This window comes from Mobula hypostoma, chromosome 22 (assembly GCF_963921235.1).
Source record: "Mobula hypostoma chromosome 22, sMobHyp1.1, whole genome shotgun sequence".
NCBI lineage: Eukaryota > Metazoa > Chordata > Chondrichthyes > Myliobatiformes > Myliobatidae > Mobula > Mobula hypostoma.
The window spans coordinates 50,431,704-50,452,506 of NC_086118.1; the positions used below are offsets into that span (position 1 = coordinate 50,431,704).

A 20,803-nucleotide genomic window follows, 5' to 3' on the forward strand; every position below is an offset into this window, starting at 1 on the left:
AAATTTAATGATGTGTCTTCTCTTAAATTTATACAACCTCTAATATTCACATTTCTGTAATATTCACAATTACCGTCAATTTTCAGTTCATTGTGATAGATCTTTGCTTTTTTTATGATCAGCATCGACTGACACAAAATTATTAAGAGGCATATTTTTGCTCTGACAATGATGTATGTATCCTTTCAATACACGATCAAGATTTTCATTTTTCACTTCACGCAGTGTTTTTCTATTTTTCACTAACTTCTGTTCATTACAAATATGAGGTCATTTCTCAGAACTGTCTGTGGTGACAGGGTCCTGTACATTGCCTGGGAACCTCCCCAGCACCTTGTGGGATTTTCCACGTGTGACGTCATGTCAGTGCTCAAAAATATCTCGGATGTTAGAGGTTTTTGGATTTTGGAAGTTCAGATAAGGGATGCACAACCAATACCAATCCCCTTTCATCTTACGAGAGGTGATTGATAAGTTCGTGGCCTAAGGTAGAAGGAGTCAATTTTAGAAAACCTAGCACATTTATTTTTCAACATAGTCCCTTCCTACATGTACACACTTAGTCCAGCGGTTGTGGAGCATACGGATCCCTTCTTTGTAGAAGTGGTCCACAGCAGGGGTGATTGATAAGTTTGTGGCCTAAGGTAGAAAGAGATGAGTTATTAACTTCAAACTTTCTGCATTAACACTCAAAGAGTTGAACTGCACTTGCATGTAACAAGAGCATCTTGGAACTCCAGGTGGTCCACAGTGGGGGTGATTGATAAGTTCGTGGCCTTCGGTAGAAGGAGATGAGTTATACAGCTCTTGTTACATGCACATGCAGTTCAGCTCTTTGAGTGAAAATGCAGAAAGTTTGAAGTCAATAACTCATCTCCTTCTACCTTAGGCCATGAACTTATCAATGACTCCTGCTGTGGACCACTTTCTGGAGGTCCAAGATGCCGACTTCTACAAAGAAGGGATCCGTATGCTCCACGACAGCTGGACTAAGTGTGTAAATGTAGGAAAAATAAATGCGCTAGGTTTTCTAAAATTGACTCCTTCTACCTTACACCACAAACTTATCAATCGCCCCTTGTACGTTCACCCTCTAGTATTAGTAACATTTGCTCCCTGGGGAAAAGATGCCCGCTGTTCTCCCCACATTCCCTGTAACTTCACCCAGGTACTACCACTCACCTATACATGATGGACAATTTACAATGACCGATGAATCTAGCAACCCACATAAGGTTGGAAGACGTGGGAGGAAACACGTGGTCACAGGAGGAGAATGCAAGCCCCACACAGACAATGCCTGATGTGGGGATTGAACCCAGCGAGACAGCAGCTCTGCCTTCTGTACCACAGTTTCCCTCTGTTGTGAAGGAGCAAATGAAATGCCGACAGTTCCCATCTGGTAAATTGATGTTGGACTTAATCTTGATCCAACAAACTGAAAATTGAAGGTAACTGTGAATATTACAGAATTATGAATATTTCCGTTACAGAAATTTAAGAAAAGGTGCAGCATTACATTTTGAAAGATTTAAAATGTTTTAAAGATAAAGCGTCTGCTGAACACGAAGCAGCAGAGAAATTTATTGATGAGTTTATGGAGATCATCGCTGATGAAAATCTAACACCAGAACAAGCCTGAAATGCTGATTGTTTTTATACCTTACATAAAACCCAGAAAGTAATGAATACAAATATGGTGTATGTAACCTTTTAATCAAAGCACAGCATCGTAGGTGAAGACTGAAATTTGTTGTTCTACAGCTGATTCAAGTATTCGCCCGATGCAGCTGTGTTGCTTTTGCTACCCTGCATATGTTATATTTTCATTATACTAACGGTACGTAATACTTTTTTAATATTAAATACTGTACAAAGCAGCTTTCCAAAAAATGAAGACCATATTAGCAGACAGAAAGATGAGCACGTACACTAAAAACAGAAGCAACACTCACAGCACGCTGGAGCTGGAGGAACTCAGCATGTCGGGCAGCCTCAGTGGAAAATGATTATTTTGTGTTTACACTAAAAACAGAATACTGCAGTGCTACATTTATTCTATCCTGACTTATGGAAGTCAAAGCTGGACCATTTCCCCAGCAATGGAACAGAGACTAGAAGCAGCTGAATTATGGTTCTACAGGAGAATGTTAAAAATATCATGGACCACACACACATCAAATGAAGAAGTTCTCAGAAGAGCCCAAGCAGTTCGATCACTCATACCAACAATAAGAGAAAGACAACTCAGATTCCTAGGACACATCATGCGGAAAGATGAACTAGAAAAACTCATACTCTCTGGAAGGATTGAGGGGAAGACCTCGGCTTACGTACATCAAAAGCATAGCCAGGTGGCTACACATCGAGGAAATGGAAGTCATCCAAAGATTGAGGGATAGATCTGTATGGAAAACCATGGTCACCAACGTCCGCATTGGATATGGTACCTAGACAGACCGTACATATGTGTGATGAACAAGTGTAAGACAAAAACTGCTTACCAGTAGCACATAAATTCAGAGTCAGAAATTATGGTGACTCCAAACTCTTATTATATATATATTCCAAAATCCGAAATCCAAAACCCCTGTGGCCCCAAGCAGTTTGGATAAGGGGAACTCGACCTGTATTGGTTTATTATTGTCGGTCTATCAAAAAAACAGTGAAAAGCTTGACATGCAAACTGCTCACACAGATCAGATCATTGCACAGTGCTTTAAGGTAGAACAAGGTAACACAATAGCAATGCAGAATAGCCCACACAAAATGCTGGAGGAACTCAGCAGGTCAGGCAGCATCTGCTGAAAGGAATAAACTGTTTCAGGCCGAAACCCTTCATCAGGACTGAAAAGGAAGGGGAAAGAAGCCAGAATAAGGTGGTGCTGTTAGGCGAAGGAGTACAATCGTGCAGGTAATAGGTGAAACCAGGTGGGTGGAGAAAAGGGGATGAAGTGAGAAGCTGGGAAGTGATAGGTGGAAAAGGTAAAGGAACAAATCTGATAGAGGTGACAACGCAGAATAGAGTGTAAAAGTTACCAAAAAAGTGCAGAATTTCCAAATAATAAAGTGCAAGATCATAACAAGGTAGATAGTGCGACCAAGAGTCCATCTTATTGTACAAGCGCACCATGCATTGGCTGACAAAAGTGGGACAGACGCTGTCCTCGAGCCTGCTGGTACATGCTTTCCAGCTTTTGTATCTTTTGTCCCCAGTGGGAGAGGGGAGAAGAGAAGGGGAATTTCAAAGAAGATGTGCAGAGCGAGTTTTAATTTCTAGCTTAATTAGTTCAACACGATATCGTGGGCCCAGTGGCCTGCCCCTTGGCTGTGTCATATTGTTTCATGTTCCAGAGATTAGTGTAAGGTTGGTATAAATCACAGTTCCCTCTAAGCTGCACGGCCGCGCTGTAACTGAAATGCTCCCACGCACATAGCCTTTGTTGCGGCGCAGCTGGGATAAAGACAGACAAGTAAAAGTTTTTGAAATGTGAAATAATTTGTTTGTTGTACTGTATTTTGTTTTACCCTTCAATCAATAAATAAAGTCAAAAGTATGTGATTTTTCAGTTTTCATTCTAACTATCCATATGATGCATATTAAGAAAGGAGCATTTAAAGTGCCACCCAGTTTTCAGCCTGCGTAAAAATTCCCTGCTCAGAGCAGTGATTGATCTGTGCAGCTGTAAAAAATTAGAGAGAGCATTGGTAAATGTATGCTCAATGGTTAGTAGACACTTAGTGGGCTAAAGGGCTTATTTCCATGCCAGTCCTCTCTGTGACAACAGAATGGGTTCCATCAGTCCACTGTACTGCAACAGGCAGCACAGCCCGTTGTAGAATAAAGATCCATCTTCTACCTAGCATTGCATCTCAGGCACAGAAAATTCAAAGATTTATTCCTCTTCACTTGCCCTCAAGGTCATGGGAAACAAAATGAATCACTCCGTGCTTTCAAATGCATAAAATTGAAAGCTCCTCATCAGCTCAAACACTCCCATTTGCAACACGGATCGTCCTTGTGGTCATACCCACACAACCAATGCCAGTTAGACAGCAGACTGTAACAGGACAAAGCAAGCCAGTCAATCTTCAATTTACTCCAAGCTCATTGCACAAACCCGACTGGGATTTGTGGGACTGAGAACTCAACTGACGATTATCTGCAATTAACCTATGGTTTGTGGTTTAGGTGGATACTAGTCAATAAATGTTTTACCCAGTTAAAAATCATCACAGTGATTACTTGGGGATAACGTGAAGAATCTCTGAATTTGAAGGAAAGTACAATTAGACGGGCTGCTTGAATAAATCATTCTCTCCATCTCCCAGTGTCTCTCCCATCCTGAAATTATTCTGAGTCCATGAAGGAAAGATTTGCTTTACTAGCTCTGATTGCCACATGTAAAAGCTGATTGTGGGCTTTGCGAAGGGTTAGACAAGGGAACACGAACCAGTCCTCACAGAGGGATCAGAAGTGGAGCGAGTGAGCAATTTCAAGTTTCTGGGTGTCAAGATCTCTGAGAATCTAACCAGGTCCCAACATATCGATGCAGTTACAAAGAAGGCAAGACAGCAGTTATATTTCATTAGGAATTTGAAGAGATTTGGATTGTCACCTAAAACACGCAAAAACTTTTACAGATGTGCCGCAGAGAGCAGTTTGACAGGCTGTATCACTGTCTGGTATGTGGGGGGAGCATTGCACAGGACCAAAAGAAGGTATAGAAAGTCGTAAAATTAGTAGTCCCATCTTGGGTACCAGCCTCCGAGGTATCAAAGACATTGTCAAGGAACAGTGCTTCAGAAAGGCAGTGTCCATTATTAAGGACCCCCATCACCCAGGGCATGCCCTCTTCTCATTGTTACCATCAGGAAGGAGGTTCAGATGTCAGAAGGCACACACTCAGCAACTCAGGAACAACTCCTTCCCCTCTGCCAGATGATTCCTAAATGGATATTGAACCCATGAACACTACCTCACTTTTAAAAAAAATAGATTATTTCTGTTCTGCACTATTTTTAATCTATTTAATATACATATATATAGTTACTGCAATTGATATACTTATTTTTTTCTATATTATCATGTATTGCCTTGAACTGCTGCTGCTAAGTTAACAAATTTATTGGTAGATACCAGTGATAATGAACCTGATTCTGAACATTGAAACATCAAATTAGAGTGAAAAGTGTTGTTTACGTCAGCAACCAAAACAGTCCAAGGATTGTGCTGGGGGCAGCCCACAAGTATCGTCGTGCTTTTGGTACCAACATAGCATGCTGACAAGTTACTAACCCGTACGTCTTTGGAATGTGGGAGGAAGCTGGAACACCTGGACAGAACATGCAGAAGAGCATTGCAGTACACTACAGGCCCTTCGGCCCACAATGCTCTGTCAAGCTTTTAACCTACTTGGTTAAAACCTCTAACCTCAATGCAACCCTTCCCTTCCACATTGCCCACCATTTTTCTACCATTCATGTGCCTATCCAAGAGCCTCTTAAATGTCCCTAATGTATCTGCCTCGACTGTCACCCCGGCATCCACCTATGCATCCACCTCTCTCTGTGTAAAGACCTACCTGATATCCCCCTTATCCTTTCCTCCAATCACCTTAAAATTATCTCCCCTTGTATCAGCCATTTCCTCCCTGGGTAAGAGTCTCTGACGGTCCACTCGATTTATGCCTCTTATCATCTTGTACACCTCTATCAAGTCACCTCTCATCCTCCTTCGCTCTGAAGCGAAGAGCCTTAGCTCATCCAAACTAGCCTCATAAGGCAAAGTACAGAAAAATTATGGGTCTGAATTTGGATTTGGATTCATTATGTGCCATGTCATATGACGTGGGGGATCACAATCTTGACCCTGATTGTTTTTGGCAAATTTTACTACAGAAGTGGTTTGACATTGCCTTCTTCTGAGCAGTGTCTTTACAAGGTGGGTGACCCCAGCCAGTATCAATATGCTTCAGAGATTGCTTGCCGTCAGGACTTGTGATCTGCACCAGCTGCTCATACGACCATCCACCACCTGTTCCCATGGCTGCACGTGACCCTGATCGGGGGGCTGGGCAGGTGCTACACCTTGCCCAAGGGTGACCTGCAGGCTAGCGGAGGGAAGGGGCACCTTACACCTCCTTTGGTAGAGATGTATCTTCACCCCGGCCACTCAGATCGTGTGTAGCCAGGTTATAAATTAGATCCCTGAATAGTTTGCTACACTAGTCTAATATTGCAAGATTTGGTATGGTAATCCAGAACATGTGATTTCATTTCCCATCTGTCCAATGTGAGCGATATGAAAATGAAAGATGATAACGTCCTCAGTTTATTCTAAAATAGGTGAATTGCCCTCGAAATTGAATCGAGGATTGCCCTCACCCGCATCTCCTCCATTTCCTGCACTTCGGCCCTCACCCCATCCTCCCGCCACCACAACAGGGACAGAGTTCCCCTTGTTCTCACCTACCACCCCACCGGCCTCCGGATCCAGCACATTATCCTCCGCAACTTCCGCCACCTTCAACAGGACCCCACCAATAAGCACATCTTTCCCTCTCCACCCCTCTCAGCTTTCCGCAGGGATCGTTCCCTCCGCGACTCCCTGATCTGCACGTCCCTCCCCACGGATCTCCCCCCTGACACTTATCCCTGTAAGCGTAAGTGCTACACCTGTCCCTACACCTCCTCTCTTGCCACCATTCAGGGCCCCAAACAGTCCTTCCAGGTGAGGCAACACTTCACTTGTGAGTCTGTTGGGGTCATCTATTGCATCCGGTGCTCCCGGTGCGGCCTCCTCTACATCGGTGAAACCCGACGCAGATTGGGGGACCGCTTCGTCGAGCACCTCCACTCCGTCTGCCACAACAGACAGGATCTCCCAGTAGCCACCCACTTCAACTCTGCTTCACATTCCCATTCAGATATGTCCATACATGGCCTCTTCTACTGCCATGATGAGGCTAAACTCAGGTTGGAGGAGCAATACCTCATATACCATCTAGGTAGTCTCCAGCCCCTTGGCATGAACATAGAATTCTCCAACTTCTGGTAATTCCCACCCCCTCCCTTCCCCTCTCCCTATTTCACTCTGACCCCTCCCCCAGCTGCCTACTACCTCCCTCATGGTTCCACCTCCTTCTACTACCCTTTGTGTTTTCCCTTATTCCTTCTTCACCTTTCCTGCCTATCACCTCCCTGCTTCCCCTCCCCTACCCCTTGATCTTCCCCCTTACTGGTTTTTCACCTGGAACCTACCAGCCTTCTCCTTCCCACCCTCCCCCCACCTTCTTTATAGGGCCCCTGCCCCTTCCCTCTTCAGTCCTGATGAAGGGTTCCAGCCCAAAACGTTGTCTGATCATTTCCACAGATGTTGCCCGACCTGCTGAGTTCCTCCTGTGTGTTGTGAGTGTTGCTTTGACCCCAGCGTCTGCAGAGTATTTTGTGTTTTTATTCTAAAATAGGTGTCCTTTACAGAGGATAGACTGCTTTCCCTGCCTGGCCAACTCTACATGCTACTCCAGGAGGAGGCCATTCAGCCCCTCAATATGACCCTGCCTTCTGCACCAGTTCCCCACAGCCTTGATCTTGCAAAGATGTATCTACTTCCAGTTTTAATCCCACCCGTCCTCCATAATCCTCTGGAGTTTGATATTCCAGAGCACAACCTCAGTTGTTATATCAGAACAAGCAGAGATAAGGCAGAACCAGAACCGGCGATATCCAAGAGAAGGTCCCCAGTTGACCACAACACTGTGATGGCAGAGCCACCATTCCTCACCACTGGTTGCGTGCCAGACAAAACTCAATGGCCATCCTTCTAAACGAGCGTTACTTTCAACCAGGCGTTGGTATCGTGATCTGTCTCATGCTGGACGCACTCTGCAAACTCATGCCAAACAACCAGGCGAACTTCCCGGGACCCGGTGCTGGACTGAGTGGTAGGATTGTATTTTTCTTAGAAGTTTAACCTCCATATGCTTGTTTGTATTTGTATATAATCACCGACATGCAGTGAGCTTCCCAGTGGTTATAGTTACCTCTGTACTTTTGTAGAAACTTCTTGCTTTCAGTGAGGTTGTCACATTACATGAATCTGGCTATTTTATTGGTTAACTGTTATCAGTGGAATTCCTGTGACCTCTAGTCCGACATGAGTGGGCTCTACTACTTTGTAGTCTCTCTCATTTCTTTGCCTCTCACCACATCTCTTCCTGTCCTCCTTGGCTCTTGTAACACTTAATAAAGCAATCGTAAGCAGCAAGATTTATGCCTCATTCTTGACTTCCAAAGAGTCTTGGGATCACAAAAGCATTCAGAATCTAACACTCACCAGGAAGTCATCTGAAGGGTTCAAGTATCATTTCACCAACTACTCTGGAACTAGAGGCAGGCAAATAAAGATATGGCAAGGTCCTTATTAAATTTCTGGTGTTCAACATAGCAACAGATTCCAAACGTTTTGTGTGCGTAAAAGACAAAGATTTTCACCATCGTACAAAATAAAGTGCTGCCATTTCTAACACTGTTCAGGCAAATCTTGCTTTAATGAGAAAATCACAGTGTACTCACCGCCTCGCTGGCCCGACGTCCAGTGACCTGCTCCGGTAATGAATGCAAAGGGAACAGAAGAAATAAATCAATTAGTGTTGGGATTTGCATTGTCATTGATTTAATTTACATATTCAGAAAATCCCTGAAAGTATCAAGACAAAGAGATGAGATGGTTAGGGAAATAGACGACATTCTTGCCTTTATTGACCAGGGCACAGAATACAGAAAGGTTATCCGACAGGTGCGCCAAAGACTGGTTAGTCCAAAGCTAGAGTTCTGGTCACCACACTATAGCAAGGAAGTTATAGGATTGGAATGACTGCAGAGGGTGTTATACAGTAGTAATGACAGCAGTGTAGCTAGGCTGCTGCTGTTTGTTTGCTATGAAATTAAGTACAGACGCCTCTGATCTGGGCCGACATTTACGTGCCAGGCGGCACCTAATTAGCTTGTTTATTTCAGCTTTTTTCTTAAAGATGTGCTGGGTGCGTTCGGGCTACCGCTGCACCCCTGCATGCTTCGCGGCCCGGTATCAGTCAGCGGCCCGGAGGTTGGGGACCACTGACTTAGACCACTACAATCAGGGGTTGCCAGTCCTACTTTTATGCCATGGACCCCTATCATTAATCGCGGGTGCCGTGGACCCCAGGTTGGAAACTCCCGATTACAATGGATTTTGTTTTTTTTAACCTAATTGTTGCCTCAAAAAGGCAACATCTATTATCTTAGATCCCCACCACACAAGACATGTCATCTTCTCAAAGCTACAGGAGCTGCAGAAGCATTAAATCCCACACCACCGGGATTAAATTAAGTCCCACACTACCGGGATTAAATTAAGTCCCACACCACCGGGAGTAAATTAAGTCCCACACCACCGGGATTAAATTAAGTCTCACACCACCGGGATTAAATTAAGTCCCACACCGCCGGGATTAAATTAAGTCCTACACCGCCGGGATTAAATTAAGTCCCACACCACTGGGATTAAATTAAGTCCCACACCACCGGGATTAAATTAAGTCCCACACCACCGGGATTAAATTAAGAACAGCTACTTCCCTTCAACCATTCAGTTTTTGAACCAACTGACGAAACTCTAATCACTACAGTGCAGCAGCACTTAATGAAGGCATTCGTTAGTCTTGCGAGACCGTGGACCTGCGCCTGGAAAGTCTTCACTCTCCAGGGCGCAGGCCTGGGCAAGGTTGTATGGAAGACCAGCAGTTGCCTATGCTGCAAGTCTCCCCTCTCCACGACACCAATGTTGTCCAAGGGAAGGGCATTAGGACCCATACATCTTGGCAGCAGTGTCGTCACAGAGCAATGTGTGATTAAGTGCCTTGCTCAAGGACACAACACGCTGCCTCGGCTGGGGCTCGAACTCACAACCTTCAGGTCACTAGTCCAATGCCTTAACCACTTGGCCACGTGCCCACAGCGGCACTATGACCATTAATACTGTCCAGTACACTGCTAGTGTTTAAGGCAGCAATGAAGGTCCTTCATCTCTGGCGGTGTTCAGGGCTTCCTTCATGGTGTTGGTTGCTTACTTTCGGTTTTCACCACTGTCAGTCATCCAAATCCCGAATGGAGACTCAGGAATACCATGGCACTCAGATGTAGAAGGATTTTTCATTGCTGTTTCCATAACAGTTTTGTTTTACCAGTCAGAGTTGTTAGCCCTGAGCTGAACTCCCGAACCTGGAGGTCCAGTGGACCACTCTTAGTCTGTCCTCTACCCTTTGACCTTTTCGGCATGGGTGACCCTACCGAGAGCCAAAGCACGAGGCCCTGGTTCCAGGGAGCAAAGCCCTCCAGGTCATTGAGGCACACGACCCTCCAAACCCTACGAAGAGGTTGAGATCTTCTTGGATGAACACAATGACCACTTCGCACAAAATTGGCTTTTTTTTGTTCTAATTGTGCTTCTGTTTTGGTCAAAATAGTGTATAATTTCTATTTATTTTGTTTTTCTTGTGAATGCTGCTTATACGATGCTATGTGCCAATGATGTTGCTAGAAGCAAGTTTTTTATTGCCCCTGGGCTGCCATGTGTTTGTCCATATGACAATAAACTTGACTTTGATTTTGATTATGGACAGTAGGGGAACTGAACTGATATGACATGCACAAATTCTGAGAAGCGAAGACAGGATAAACAGGAAGCACTGACTTTTTTGGGCCAGTAATGGAGTCGATAGGCTGGATGGCCTTCCTCTGTTATCCTGTAATTTTTATTTACTATGCTTTTTTCACTTCTTCTGGATGTAAGGCTCAGTGTTTTATTCACTGGAGTTTCATTCAGAGTAAATAATCCCACAAGAGCACAATGATTTAAAGAGCTCTTAAAACAGCAGGGTTTTTATTTTATAAACTTCATGAGAAATTCTTTAAAATTTCACATTTAATTGGCAGCGCACCCTCAGTCCAAAATGGCATTGAGAGTTGAACAATACAAGACCAGGTCCCACTGAAAAAATAAACTGGATTATTGTGGATAAGTGTACATGTGGTTGTTGCTCAACATGATTCAAAGTTCAACGTAGATTTATTATCAAAGTTCATATATGTGACCAGATACTGCCTTGAGATAACTTTCTCCCCGGCATTTACAGGAAAATAAAGAAATACAATAGAATTTATGGAAAACTGTAAATAACAAAGACTGACAAACAACCAATGTGAAAAAGATGACAAATCATGCAAATATTTTTTTATAATGGGAAAAAAATAACACTAAGTTGTAGAGTCCTTGATGCACTATCAATTACTCCGAAAGACTGGAAGTAGAGTAAATACTGAAAGGCTTTTATTAACAGTAAAATGGACCCTCGACCATGCTGAGTATTTGTCCTGGACTGAGGGAGGAGCAGTGGCACAATCGCCTTTATTCAGGGGTCTGTGGGAGGAGCCACAGGACCAGTCAGCAGAGGGGCGCGTCCAGACAGGTAACCCAGTTACAACATATATATATATATGGTTTACCACAGTCCTTGAAACTGAGTTCATAGGTTGTGGAATCAGTTCAAAGTGAAGTTGTCCATGCCCGTTCAGGAGACTCTTGGCTGAAGGATAATAATTGTTCCTGAATCTGATGGTATGGGAACTAAGGCTCCTGGACTTCTTGGCTGGTAGTAGTTGAGAAAGGAGAGCACGGCCTGGATGACGGGGGTCCTTGATGATGGATGCTGCTTCCTTATGGCAGTGCTCCATGTAAATGTGTTCAGTGCTGGGTGGGACTTTGCCTGGGCTGTGATGGATTTCGGCAGGCTAAAAGGCCCGTGCTGCAGCTCCACGTTGGCATAGCAGTCAGCGGGACACCATTCCGGAGTTCAGAGTTCAATTCCGGCACCATCCTGTGCGTCCTCACCGTGGACCTATGTCAATACTATAGAGAGAGTGCAGAGGAGATTTACAGGGATGTTGCCTGGATTGGGGAGCATGCCTTATGAGAATAGGTTGAGTGAACTCAGCCTTTTCTCCTTGGAGCGACGGAGGATGAGAGGTGACCTGATAAGGATCAAGGATTATGGGGATTATAAGATGGTAAGGGGCATTGATCGTGTGGATAGTCAGAGGCTTTCCCCCAGGGCTGAAATGGCTAGCACGAGATGGCACAGTTTTTAAGGTATTGAGGGGATGTCAGGGGTAAGTTTTTCACACAGAGAGTGGTGGGTGTGTGGAATGCACTGCCGGCAGCGATGGTGGAAGCAGATACGATAGGGTCTTTTAAGAGCCTCTTAGATAGGTCCATGGAGCTTAGAAGAATAGAGGGCTATGCGCTAGGGAAATTCTAGGCAGTCTCCAGAGTAGGTTACATGGTCAGCACAACATTGTGGGCTGAAGGGTCTGTAATGTGCTGTAGGTTTCTATGTTCTATGTACCCGGTGTATCTTTGGTCTGTAGGGGGAAACCGGAGCACCTGGGGAAAACCCACACGTTCCACAGGGAGGGCGTACAGAGACTCCTTACAGCTGGAGCTGGAATTGAACTCTGAATCCCAAAATACCCCGTGCTGTAATGGCGTCGTGCTAACCCTTTTGCTGCCATGGTGCCCGTAAACTGAAGTTCTGAGTCAACTTCACAGACGACGCAATAAAATTAGAAGTGGGAGAGAAATGGTGTGCCGGTGTCAAAACCACCAGTGAAACTGAGCAGAGGTGAAAGGGAGAAAGATGTTTTATCATGGAGCAAGTGCAGAAAGTGAGCCTGTTATCACTTTGCTATTGAAACAGAACTAAGATAAAACCACAGAAGTTGCCCTTAAAGTTAAGGATCAAGGATTATGGGGAGAAGACATAAGAATAGGGTTGAAATAAAGCAACCACGATTGAGCCATAGAGCCATACAGCACAGAAACAGGCCATTTGGCCCTTCTAGGCTGTGCCAAACCAATAATCTGTCTACTCACATCGTGTTGCAGACCATAGTTCTCCATTCCCCACTCATCTATGAACCTATCCAAATTTCTCCTAACTGTTGAAATTGACCACACACCCACCACTTGTGCTGGCAGCTCGTTCCACATGCTCACCACCCTCTGAAGGAAGAAGTTCCTCCTTATGCCCTCTTAAACATTTCACCTTTCACCCTTAACCCATGACCTCTAGTTCCAGTCTCACCCAACCTCAGTGAAGGAGCCTGTCTGCATTTACCCTATCCATACCCCTCACCACAAGGCACTTAGACGTCCTGGTCATCCACTGCAAGAGGTGGTGATCTCTTTAAGCTCACCCGGCAGAAGGCAAAGGCAAACTACTGCTGTAACCTGCCACGAACATGATTTCCCAATATGTCAGAGCGGCGTGGAGGGAAATCATCCGCCAACCAGAAATTCCAGATGTGACCTAATAACGATGACGATACCCCTTATAATTTTGTACACCTCTATCAAATCTCCCCTAGAACGTAGAACACTGTGGGAATAAAGTAATTCTATCTCTCCCTATGACTCAGGTGCTCAAGTCCCAGCAATATCCTTGTAAATTTTCTCAGCACTCTTTCAATCTTATTTCCACCTTTCTTATTGGTAGGTGACCACAAATGCACACAATACTTCAAATGAGATCTCACCAACATCTTACACAACTTCAACACAACATTGCAACTCCTGTACTCAGTACATTGATTTATGAAGGCTAACCTGCCAAATGCTTTCTTTACGACCCTATCTACCTGTGATGTCACTTTCAAGGAATTATGGATCTGTATTCCCAGATCCCTCTGTTCTACCACACTCCTCAGTGCCTTACTGTTCACTGTGCAAGACCTGGTTGGTCCTCCCAAACTGCAACACCTTGCACTTGGCTGTATTTGAATGGCTAAGTAGACTTGGCAGGCTAAATGGTCTTAAACTTTTCCTATATCTGATTGTCTTGTGCTCTAAATCAAAATCAGGTTTAATATCACTGATATATGTCATGAAAGTTGTTGTTTTGTGGCAGCAGTACAGTGCAATATATTAAAAAAAACATAAATTACAATAGGAAATGTACAATATATAAAAATAGTTGGTGACCTCAATCTCAACCATTTTCCCGGTTCCAGATGTGATCGCTCATAATTGTTTGCAGTGCATCGCTCATTATTTTACACAGTGCTATAAAATCTAATTACAAAGTCTCTTGACTCCTAGTGTGAGAATGGATTGTTAGGGCATATTCTGGAGTTATGATATATAGCAAATTTTAATTTCAACAGCGACCAGTCTTCAGATCTGAGCGTAGATTGCAGATTGAATTTAAAAACGTAGCTCTGAACAATGGTGTTCTTGGAGCTGCAGATTGGGGTCGATAATTATCGTCAGAAAGGCTCTGCAGAAGTTCCAGGACAATTCCATCACAAAGCATGAGCCTAGGTATAGATAGGGTGACTGCCTAAAAAACCTTGACTGTTTAGATTCCCCCAGAGATGCTGCTGACCTGCTTCCAGCATTTTGCGTTTGTTGACTGATGTGACTCAGTAGTGCTTTGCAGGGTTGATGCTCATCAAGAGTTTGCTTAAAAACTAAAAATACCCACTTTTGTTGAATACTGCTTTAAAAATCCTGAACTTTATTTTATTTAAAGATACAATGTGGAACATACCATTCTGGCCCAACGAGCCACACCACCCAGCAACCACCTATTTAACATCAGCCTAACCACAGGAAAATTTACAAAGACCAATTACCCTACCAACTGGAGAAAATCCGCAGATGCTGGAAATGCAAAGCAACACGCACACGGAACATGGGAGGAACTCAGCAGGCTAGGCAGCATCTATGGAAAAGAGTAAACAGTCAGCATTTTGGGCCGAGACCCTGACTTCTCCCCTTCCTTTCCCATCGTGATGAAGGGTCTCAGCAGGAAATGTCAACTGTTTACTCTTTTCCATAGATGCTGCTGAGTTCCTCCAGCATTTTACGCGTGTTACCCTACTACGCGTGTTGGACTGTGGGAGGAAACTGGAGCACTTGGAGGAAACCCAGGCGGTCATGGGGAGAATGTACAAACTCCTTACAGACAGCAGAGGAATTAATCTCTGAACTCCAGAACGCACCGAGCGTTGAGCTAACCGCTACGCTACAGAGGCATCCAAACCCACAAAAACTAGGAATTTTAAGCACTAATCACAACTGGTTATTTCTGTCAGCTTTAAAAATAATCTCGTTATTTGAACGTTGTTAATCATTCCTTTAGTGAGTGGTGACCAGTCCCCGCTTAATATGAATTCCTGGAAACCACTGTTGTTCAAAACTGCATGAACGAGAATTACTGCATTACCCTCAATAACCCATTCATGTTTGTCAAAGATGAAAGATCACACTATGGCACCGTGCCTGCATATTCCATGTACAAGCCCGTGATAAAATTATTTCAGAGCCAAAACTGCTGGAAGTGATCTGTTCTATGATTAAGAGGGCCATTAGCTTTACCCACCTCCTGAATGGATATTTCAAGCTCATCAGAATCAGGTTTGTTGTCATTGTTTTATATTTAGAGATACAGCCCGGTAACAAGTCCTTCCAGCCCAATGAGCTCGTACCACCCAATTACACCCACGTAGTCATGAGCCCTGCGGGCCTCTGCGGATTGACGTAGAGCGTTGAGCTTCTGGAGTTCATGAAATCCTGTGTTCACTAATTGTTATCTTAACTAGAGCTGTTAAGCCCTTGTGGTTTCGGTTTAACCTTTTCAAGTTAATTGTGATTGGCATGGCTTTTCCCGCATTCTATAATTATTTAAAGAGGGCTCTCATTTAGTGCCTTAGCAGAGTCATTGTGTGGGAGAGAATTAATCTTGTGGTGCAACTCAGTCATGCCTCTGAGGCTCTGTTGGTGTTCCTGTTTCATGGGGAATCTGCCGCCCTCTGCTCCTGGGGCCAAGTCGTCGTCAGCGCTTGCCGTGTCTGAGGCCGCCTTCCGCCGCGCCCGGGTTGAGTCGGTGTCAGCAACTGCTGTGACAGAGAGAGCCTGCAGTTCTCCCTCACTTGGGTCCCGTCCTGCGAGTGCGCACTGTGGCACGTGGTCAATTAAACCATAAACCCCGTATGTCTTTAGAATGTGGGAGGAAACCAGAGCACCCAGGGGAAATCCATGCAATCTTGGGGAGGACGGACAAACTCTTTACAGACGGTGGTGGAACTGAACGTGGTTCGCTGGTGCTGAAATAGTGTTACGCCAACCACTACGCTGCCAACACTGCTGTGACAAGAAATTTGTTGTTTTTCCAGCCACGAAAGACATAAAATTACTATAAATCGCAAAATAAGTAAACAGTGCAAAGAAAAAGGGGAGGGAAATAGTGTCACAGAGCACTATGGCACAGAAATGGGCCTTTTGGCCCATCTAGTCAGTGCTTGTCCATCGAACAGAAGGACAGAAAGAGAGCAGTGTCTGATTCAGGCATAGCTGGGAGGTCAGGAGGACTCCACAGTGAAAGGTAATTCAGTCCTTCTCTCTGTTTGAATCAGGACTGACCACTTTCACCAGTCCGGCCTTTCTGCTTCCACAGTTTGTATAATTTTATTTGCTATTGAGATACAGAGCGGAATAAGCCCTTCCGACCCTTCGAGCCACGCTGCCCAGCAATCCCCCGATTTAATCCCAGCCCAGTCGTGGGACAACTTACAATGACCAATTAACATAGTGTGTGCTCAGACTGTGGGAGGAAAGCGGGGCGCCTGGAAGAAACCCACGCGGTCACCGGGAGAACGTACAAGCACCTTTGAAACCGAACCCGGGTCGCCTGTAAAGCATTGTGCGAACCACTGCATTACCTTGCTGCCCTGCTAGGCAAGTCCCACTGACCAAACTGTATAACATTAGCAACATATTACACATAGCAAGGATATCTATGGCCCCTTTACTGCAACATTATGTCACCCCTTTGTGGCACAATTGCTCACCATACCCACACCTGTCTATGACCTAGATTGACTTGCTTTCTCTCTTTCTTCATTCCGATGATGGTTCTTCAATCTGAAACATTGACTGTTTGTCTATTCAACATTACGGTTAAAAACCAGGAGGACACCGCATTCAATAGTTACATCATCATTATGTGCCATGTCATATGACATGGGTGATCATGGTCTTTGGCCATGATTGTTCTTGGCAAATTTTTCTGCAGAAGTGGTATGCCATTGCCTTCTTCTGGGCAGTGTCTTTACGAGATAGGTGACCCCAGCCATTATCAATACTCTTCGGAGATTGTCTACCTGGCGTCAGTGGTCACATAACCGGGACTTGTGATAAGCACCAGCTACTCATACGACCACCCACGCCTGCTCCCATGGCTTCACGTGACCCTGATCGGGGGCTAAGCAGGTGCTACACCTTGCCCAAGGGTGACCTGCAGGCTAGCAGAGGGAAGGAGCGCCTTTCACCTCCTTTGGTAGAGACGCATCTCCACCCCGCCACCCTAACAGATACACCTGGAGGAATTTTGTTCAAGAGGAAGCTATGCCAAAGAGAACAAGCGGCAGCTGTGACAGGAGAGACCTAAAAACCAAGAGACCCAACCACTGACCACAGCCACCACTTACTCTTGTCCACACGGCACCAGAACATGTGGATCCTGGATCGGCCTCTACAGCCCTGAGGACCCACCAATAGACAGCCCCTCAGGAGACATCGTACTCGACCCGAGTGATCGTGCTACTACTGCTCTCCATAGACGCCATCTGACTCACTGAGCAGCAACAGAATCATACAAGCCCTCAACACAGAAATAAGCCCTTTCTAGGTGCACTCTAACCAAGTTTTGTAAAACTGCAGCATGACGCCCCCAACATCTCCCGCTTTTATTTCAGATTTCCATCGTTTAGAAATGCAACATGGCAGCAGGTCCTCTGGGCCCAATGAGACCGCGTTGCCCAATTACAGCCTTGAGACCTTGAAACAATTAACCTTTGGAATGTGCAGCATGCTGCACAGGACCAGCGACCCGGGTTCAATTCCCGCCACTGCCTGTAAGGCCTCTGTACGTTCTCCCCGTGACCACGTGCATTTCCTCCGGGTGCTCCGGTTTCCTCCCACAGTCCAAAGACCTACCAGTTGGCAGGGTAAATAGCCCTGTGATTAGGCAAGGGTTAAATCGGGGGATTGCTGAGCAATAGGACTCAAAGGGCTGTAAGGACCTATTCCAAGCTGCATCTCAATAAAATTAAAAATCCTGTAAACGAATAAACCAAACCTCTGCAGGCACAGCAAATAAACTGCCCTGCCAGGTCTGTGTTAATTAACTTCTCAATTCATTGAATGTATTCCAGAAAAAAAGTACATTGCTACAGTTCACACAACCCCCATCAGTGACAGAATTAAAATACAGATACACTGCTTTCCTCATGATCATAACCACTGCAGTGTAAACTTTATTCATACTTCAGAACAGAAATTCAACTTGTGACACTTCAAAAACAAAATGACGGCTGAAAGCCTAACACAGCAAGCACACAAAATCTGTAAAAAGCTGAACCGAGGCTCTGGCTATTTGGAACCCAAAGTCAGAGGTGAAAGATAGACGAGGTTCTTTGTTGAGTGGCTAATGTGTGCAGTGGCAGTGGGATTTAATGGGTTGTGCAACTTGCCGAATAGAAATTCATCCCTGCAAATCAAGGATGATTTTCGAGAGATAAAGAAATGTCATTTCAATAATATGTGAAATAGTAAGAGGTTACAGTATATCAAGTGACGATTTCAAGATGACTGATTGAGATAGAAAGGGGAGCCTGGAGTGGGAAGGGAGAAAGTGGAGTGGAAAGCACGAAAGAGTGAGTGAGAAAGAGTGACAGAGAGGGGAGAAAGAGACAGAGAGAACAAGACAGAGTGAGGGGGAGGGGCAGACAGACAGAGAGGAGAAAGGGAGACAGCAAGACAGCGAAAGTGAGGGGGCAGACAGAGGAAAAAGAGACAGAATGAGACAGTGAAAGAGAAAAAGAGAGATAGAGAGGTGAGACAGAGACTAACAGAGAGAAGGAATAAAGACTGACTGAGAGAGAGAGAAAAAATGGTGGAAGATTGTTTACATTTTCTCATTGAGAGAAGGAGACAGAGAAAATTACAACTTTCCCATCTAAAGGAAGAAAGCAAGAGATGAGTTTTATTTCGGGATGCAGTACGGTGACAGGTCCTTCCAGTCAACAAGCCACTGCCACCCAGTTCTACCCATGTGATCAATTAACCTATCAACCACACATCTTTGGAATGCGAGAACAGTAGGAAGTCTTTCATGCTAATCTAGACAGTTCCTATCCCACAGCTCTTTAAGTATATCTAATACGTTATAGCAATTCATCCCCATATCCACAAACTTATGAATCAAAGACCTCACTCACCCCGCACATTCTTTCTTTTCACCTCTCCCATCAGGCAAAAGATACAAAAGACTGAAAGCACATACACCAGGCTTAAGGAGAGCTTCTATCCCTCTGCTACTCACAAGAACTCTTCCAAGTCCCGGAAGATGGGATTAATGTGATGGGTGCCCACTGCCCAGTAAGGATGTGACGGGCTGAACGGCCTAATGTTATGCCACATAACTCGATAACTCTTTTGCACTTATCCACATCCCCAAATGAATGCATAAACATTACAACATAAAAAGTATAGCAGTAGACCATTCAGCCCATCGTTCCTGACCACCATCCTCAGCACCACTTCCTGTACTAACTCTAGATTCCCTCAAGACCTAAAAGTCCATCGATCTCCTCCTTAAATATTCTTGAAACCCCTCTCCAATAGAAATCTCCAAAGATTCGCCACTGTCTGGGTGAAGGGCACTGGGTTCAGCCCTTCTTTGGGAAACAGTTGGCAGCTGGCAGCAGCAGCCAATGAAGCCATTGTGTTAACGTGGTTACTGGTACATCTCTGGGAGCTTGCTTTGAATGGAGTCTACTTTCACCAATTTGAAACACACAAAAAGGTGCCTGGATCAGAAGGTGAATGTAAATAGCAGACCGATTAGAACAACTGGAGTTGCAGACTTTGTCTAAAAGTTCAACAACCAATTATTAAAAGAGAGCTCAGAAAAGTTTATCAAATGGAAGCAAAATTGCAAAGCAATTTTCACACCAGGAGAACTAATACAAGAATAAAACTGTAATGCCTCACTAAACAAAAATATTGGAACCTGGACGGACTAGTGAAATACACCATTAATATTCATTAACCGCATCAACAATTCACAAAACATCAAGTAAGCTTTAAATATTAAATGAACAAGTTAAATGATGTCTTACACAAAGCAACACACACCAAATGCTGAATTAACTCAGCGGGTCAGGCAACATCTATGGAAATGAATAAAGAGTCGATGTTTCAGCCCGACACCCTTCATCAGGACTGGAAAGTAAGGGGGAAGACGCCAGAATAAAAAGGTGAGGGGAGGGATTGGAGGATACCTGGGATGAGAAATGTGACTCTGTTCCAAGCCAATGTAATAACTGATATAAAACACAAAGGGCTGTAGCAGAAGAGGAAAGCTATTCTTATTCACACATACAACAAGATATCCGGCAAATGCTGAAAATTCTTGAGCTACACACTTAAAATGCTGGCAGAACTCAGCAAGTCAGGCAGCATTTATGGAGGGAAATAAACAGTCAACATCTCGGGTTGTGAAACTTTATCAGGAATGTTCATCCAAGTACATCCTTTCATAGGAACTGACCTGTACCTATCTCCTCCTAAGGAGTTATTAGGCATTGGTCACACCAAACTTGGAGTATTGCAAGTATTTTGGGCTCTTCCTCAAAAAGC

At 44.5% G+C, this 20,803-nt stretch overlaps 1 protein-coding gene across 4 annotated transcripts in view; it reads right to left on the reverse strand.

Moving 5' to 3' along the window:
• Positions 1–20,803, reverse strand: part of aatkb (apoptosis-associated tyrosine kinase b) — a 384,531-nt gene that overhangs the window by 317,975 nt on the left and 45,753 nt on the right. For all 4 annotated transcript variants that reach the window (XM_063030543.1, XM_063030541.1, XM_063030540.1 and 1 more), the window contains exon 2: positions 8,578–8,604. In XM_063030543.1, the coding sequence (XP_062886613.1) occupies positions 8,578–8,604 (27 nt within the window). The remainder of the gene's footprint in view (positions 1–8,577; positions 8,605–20,803) is intronic.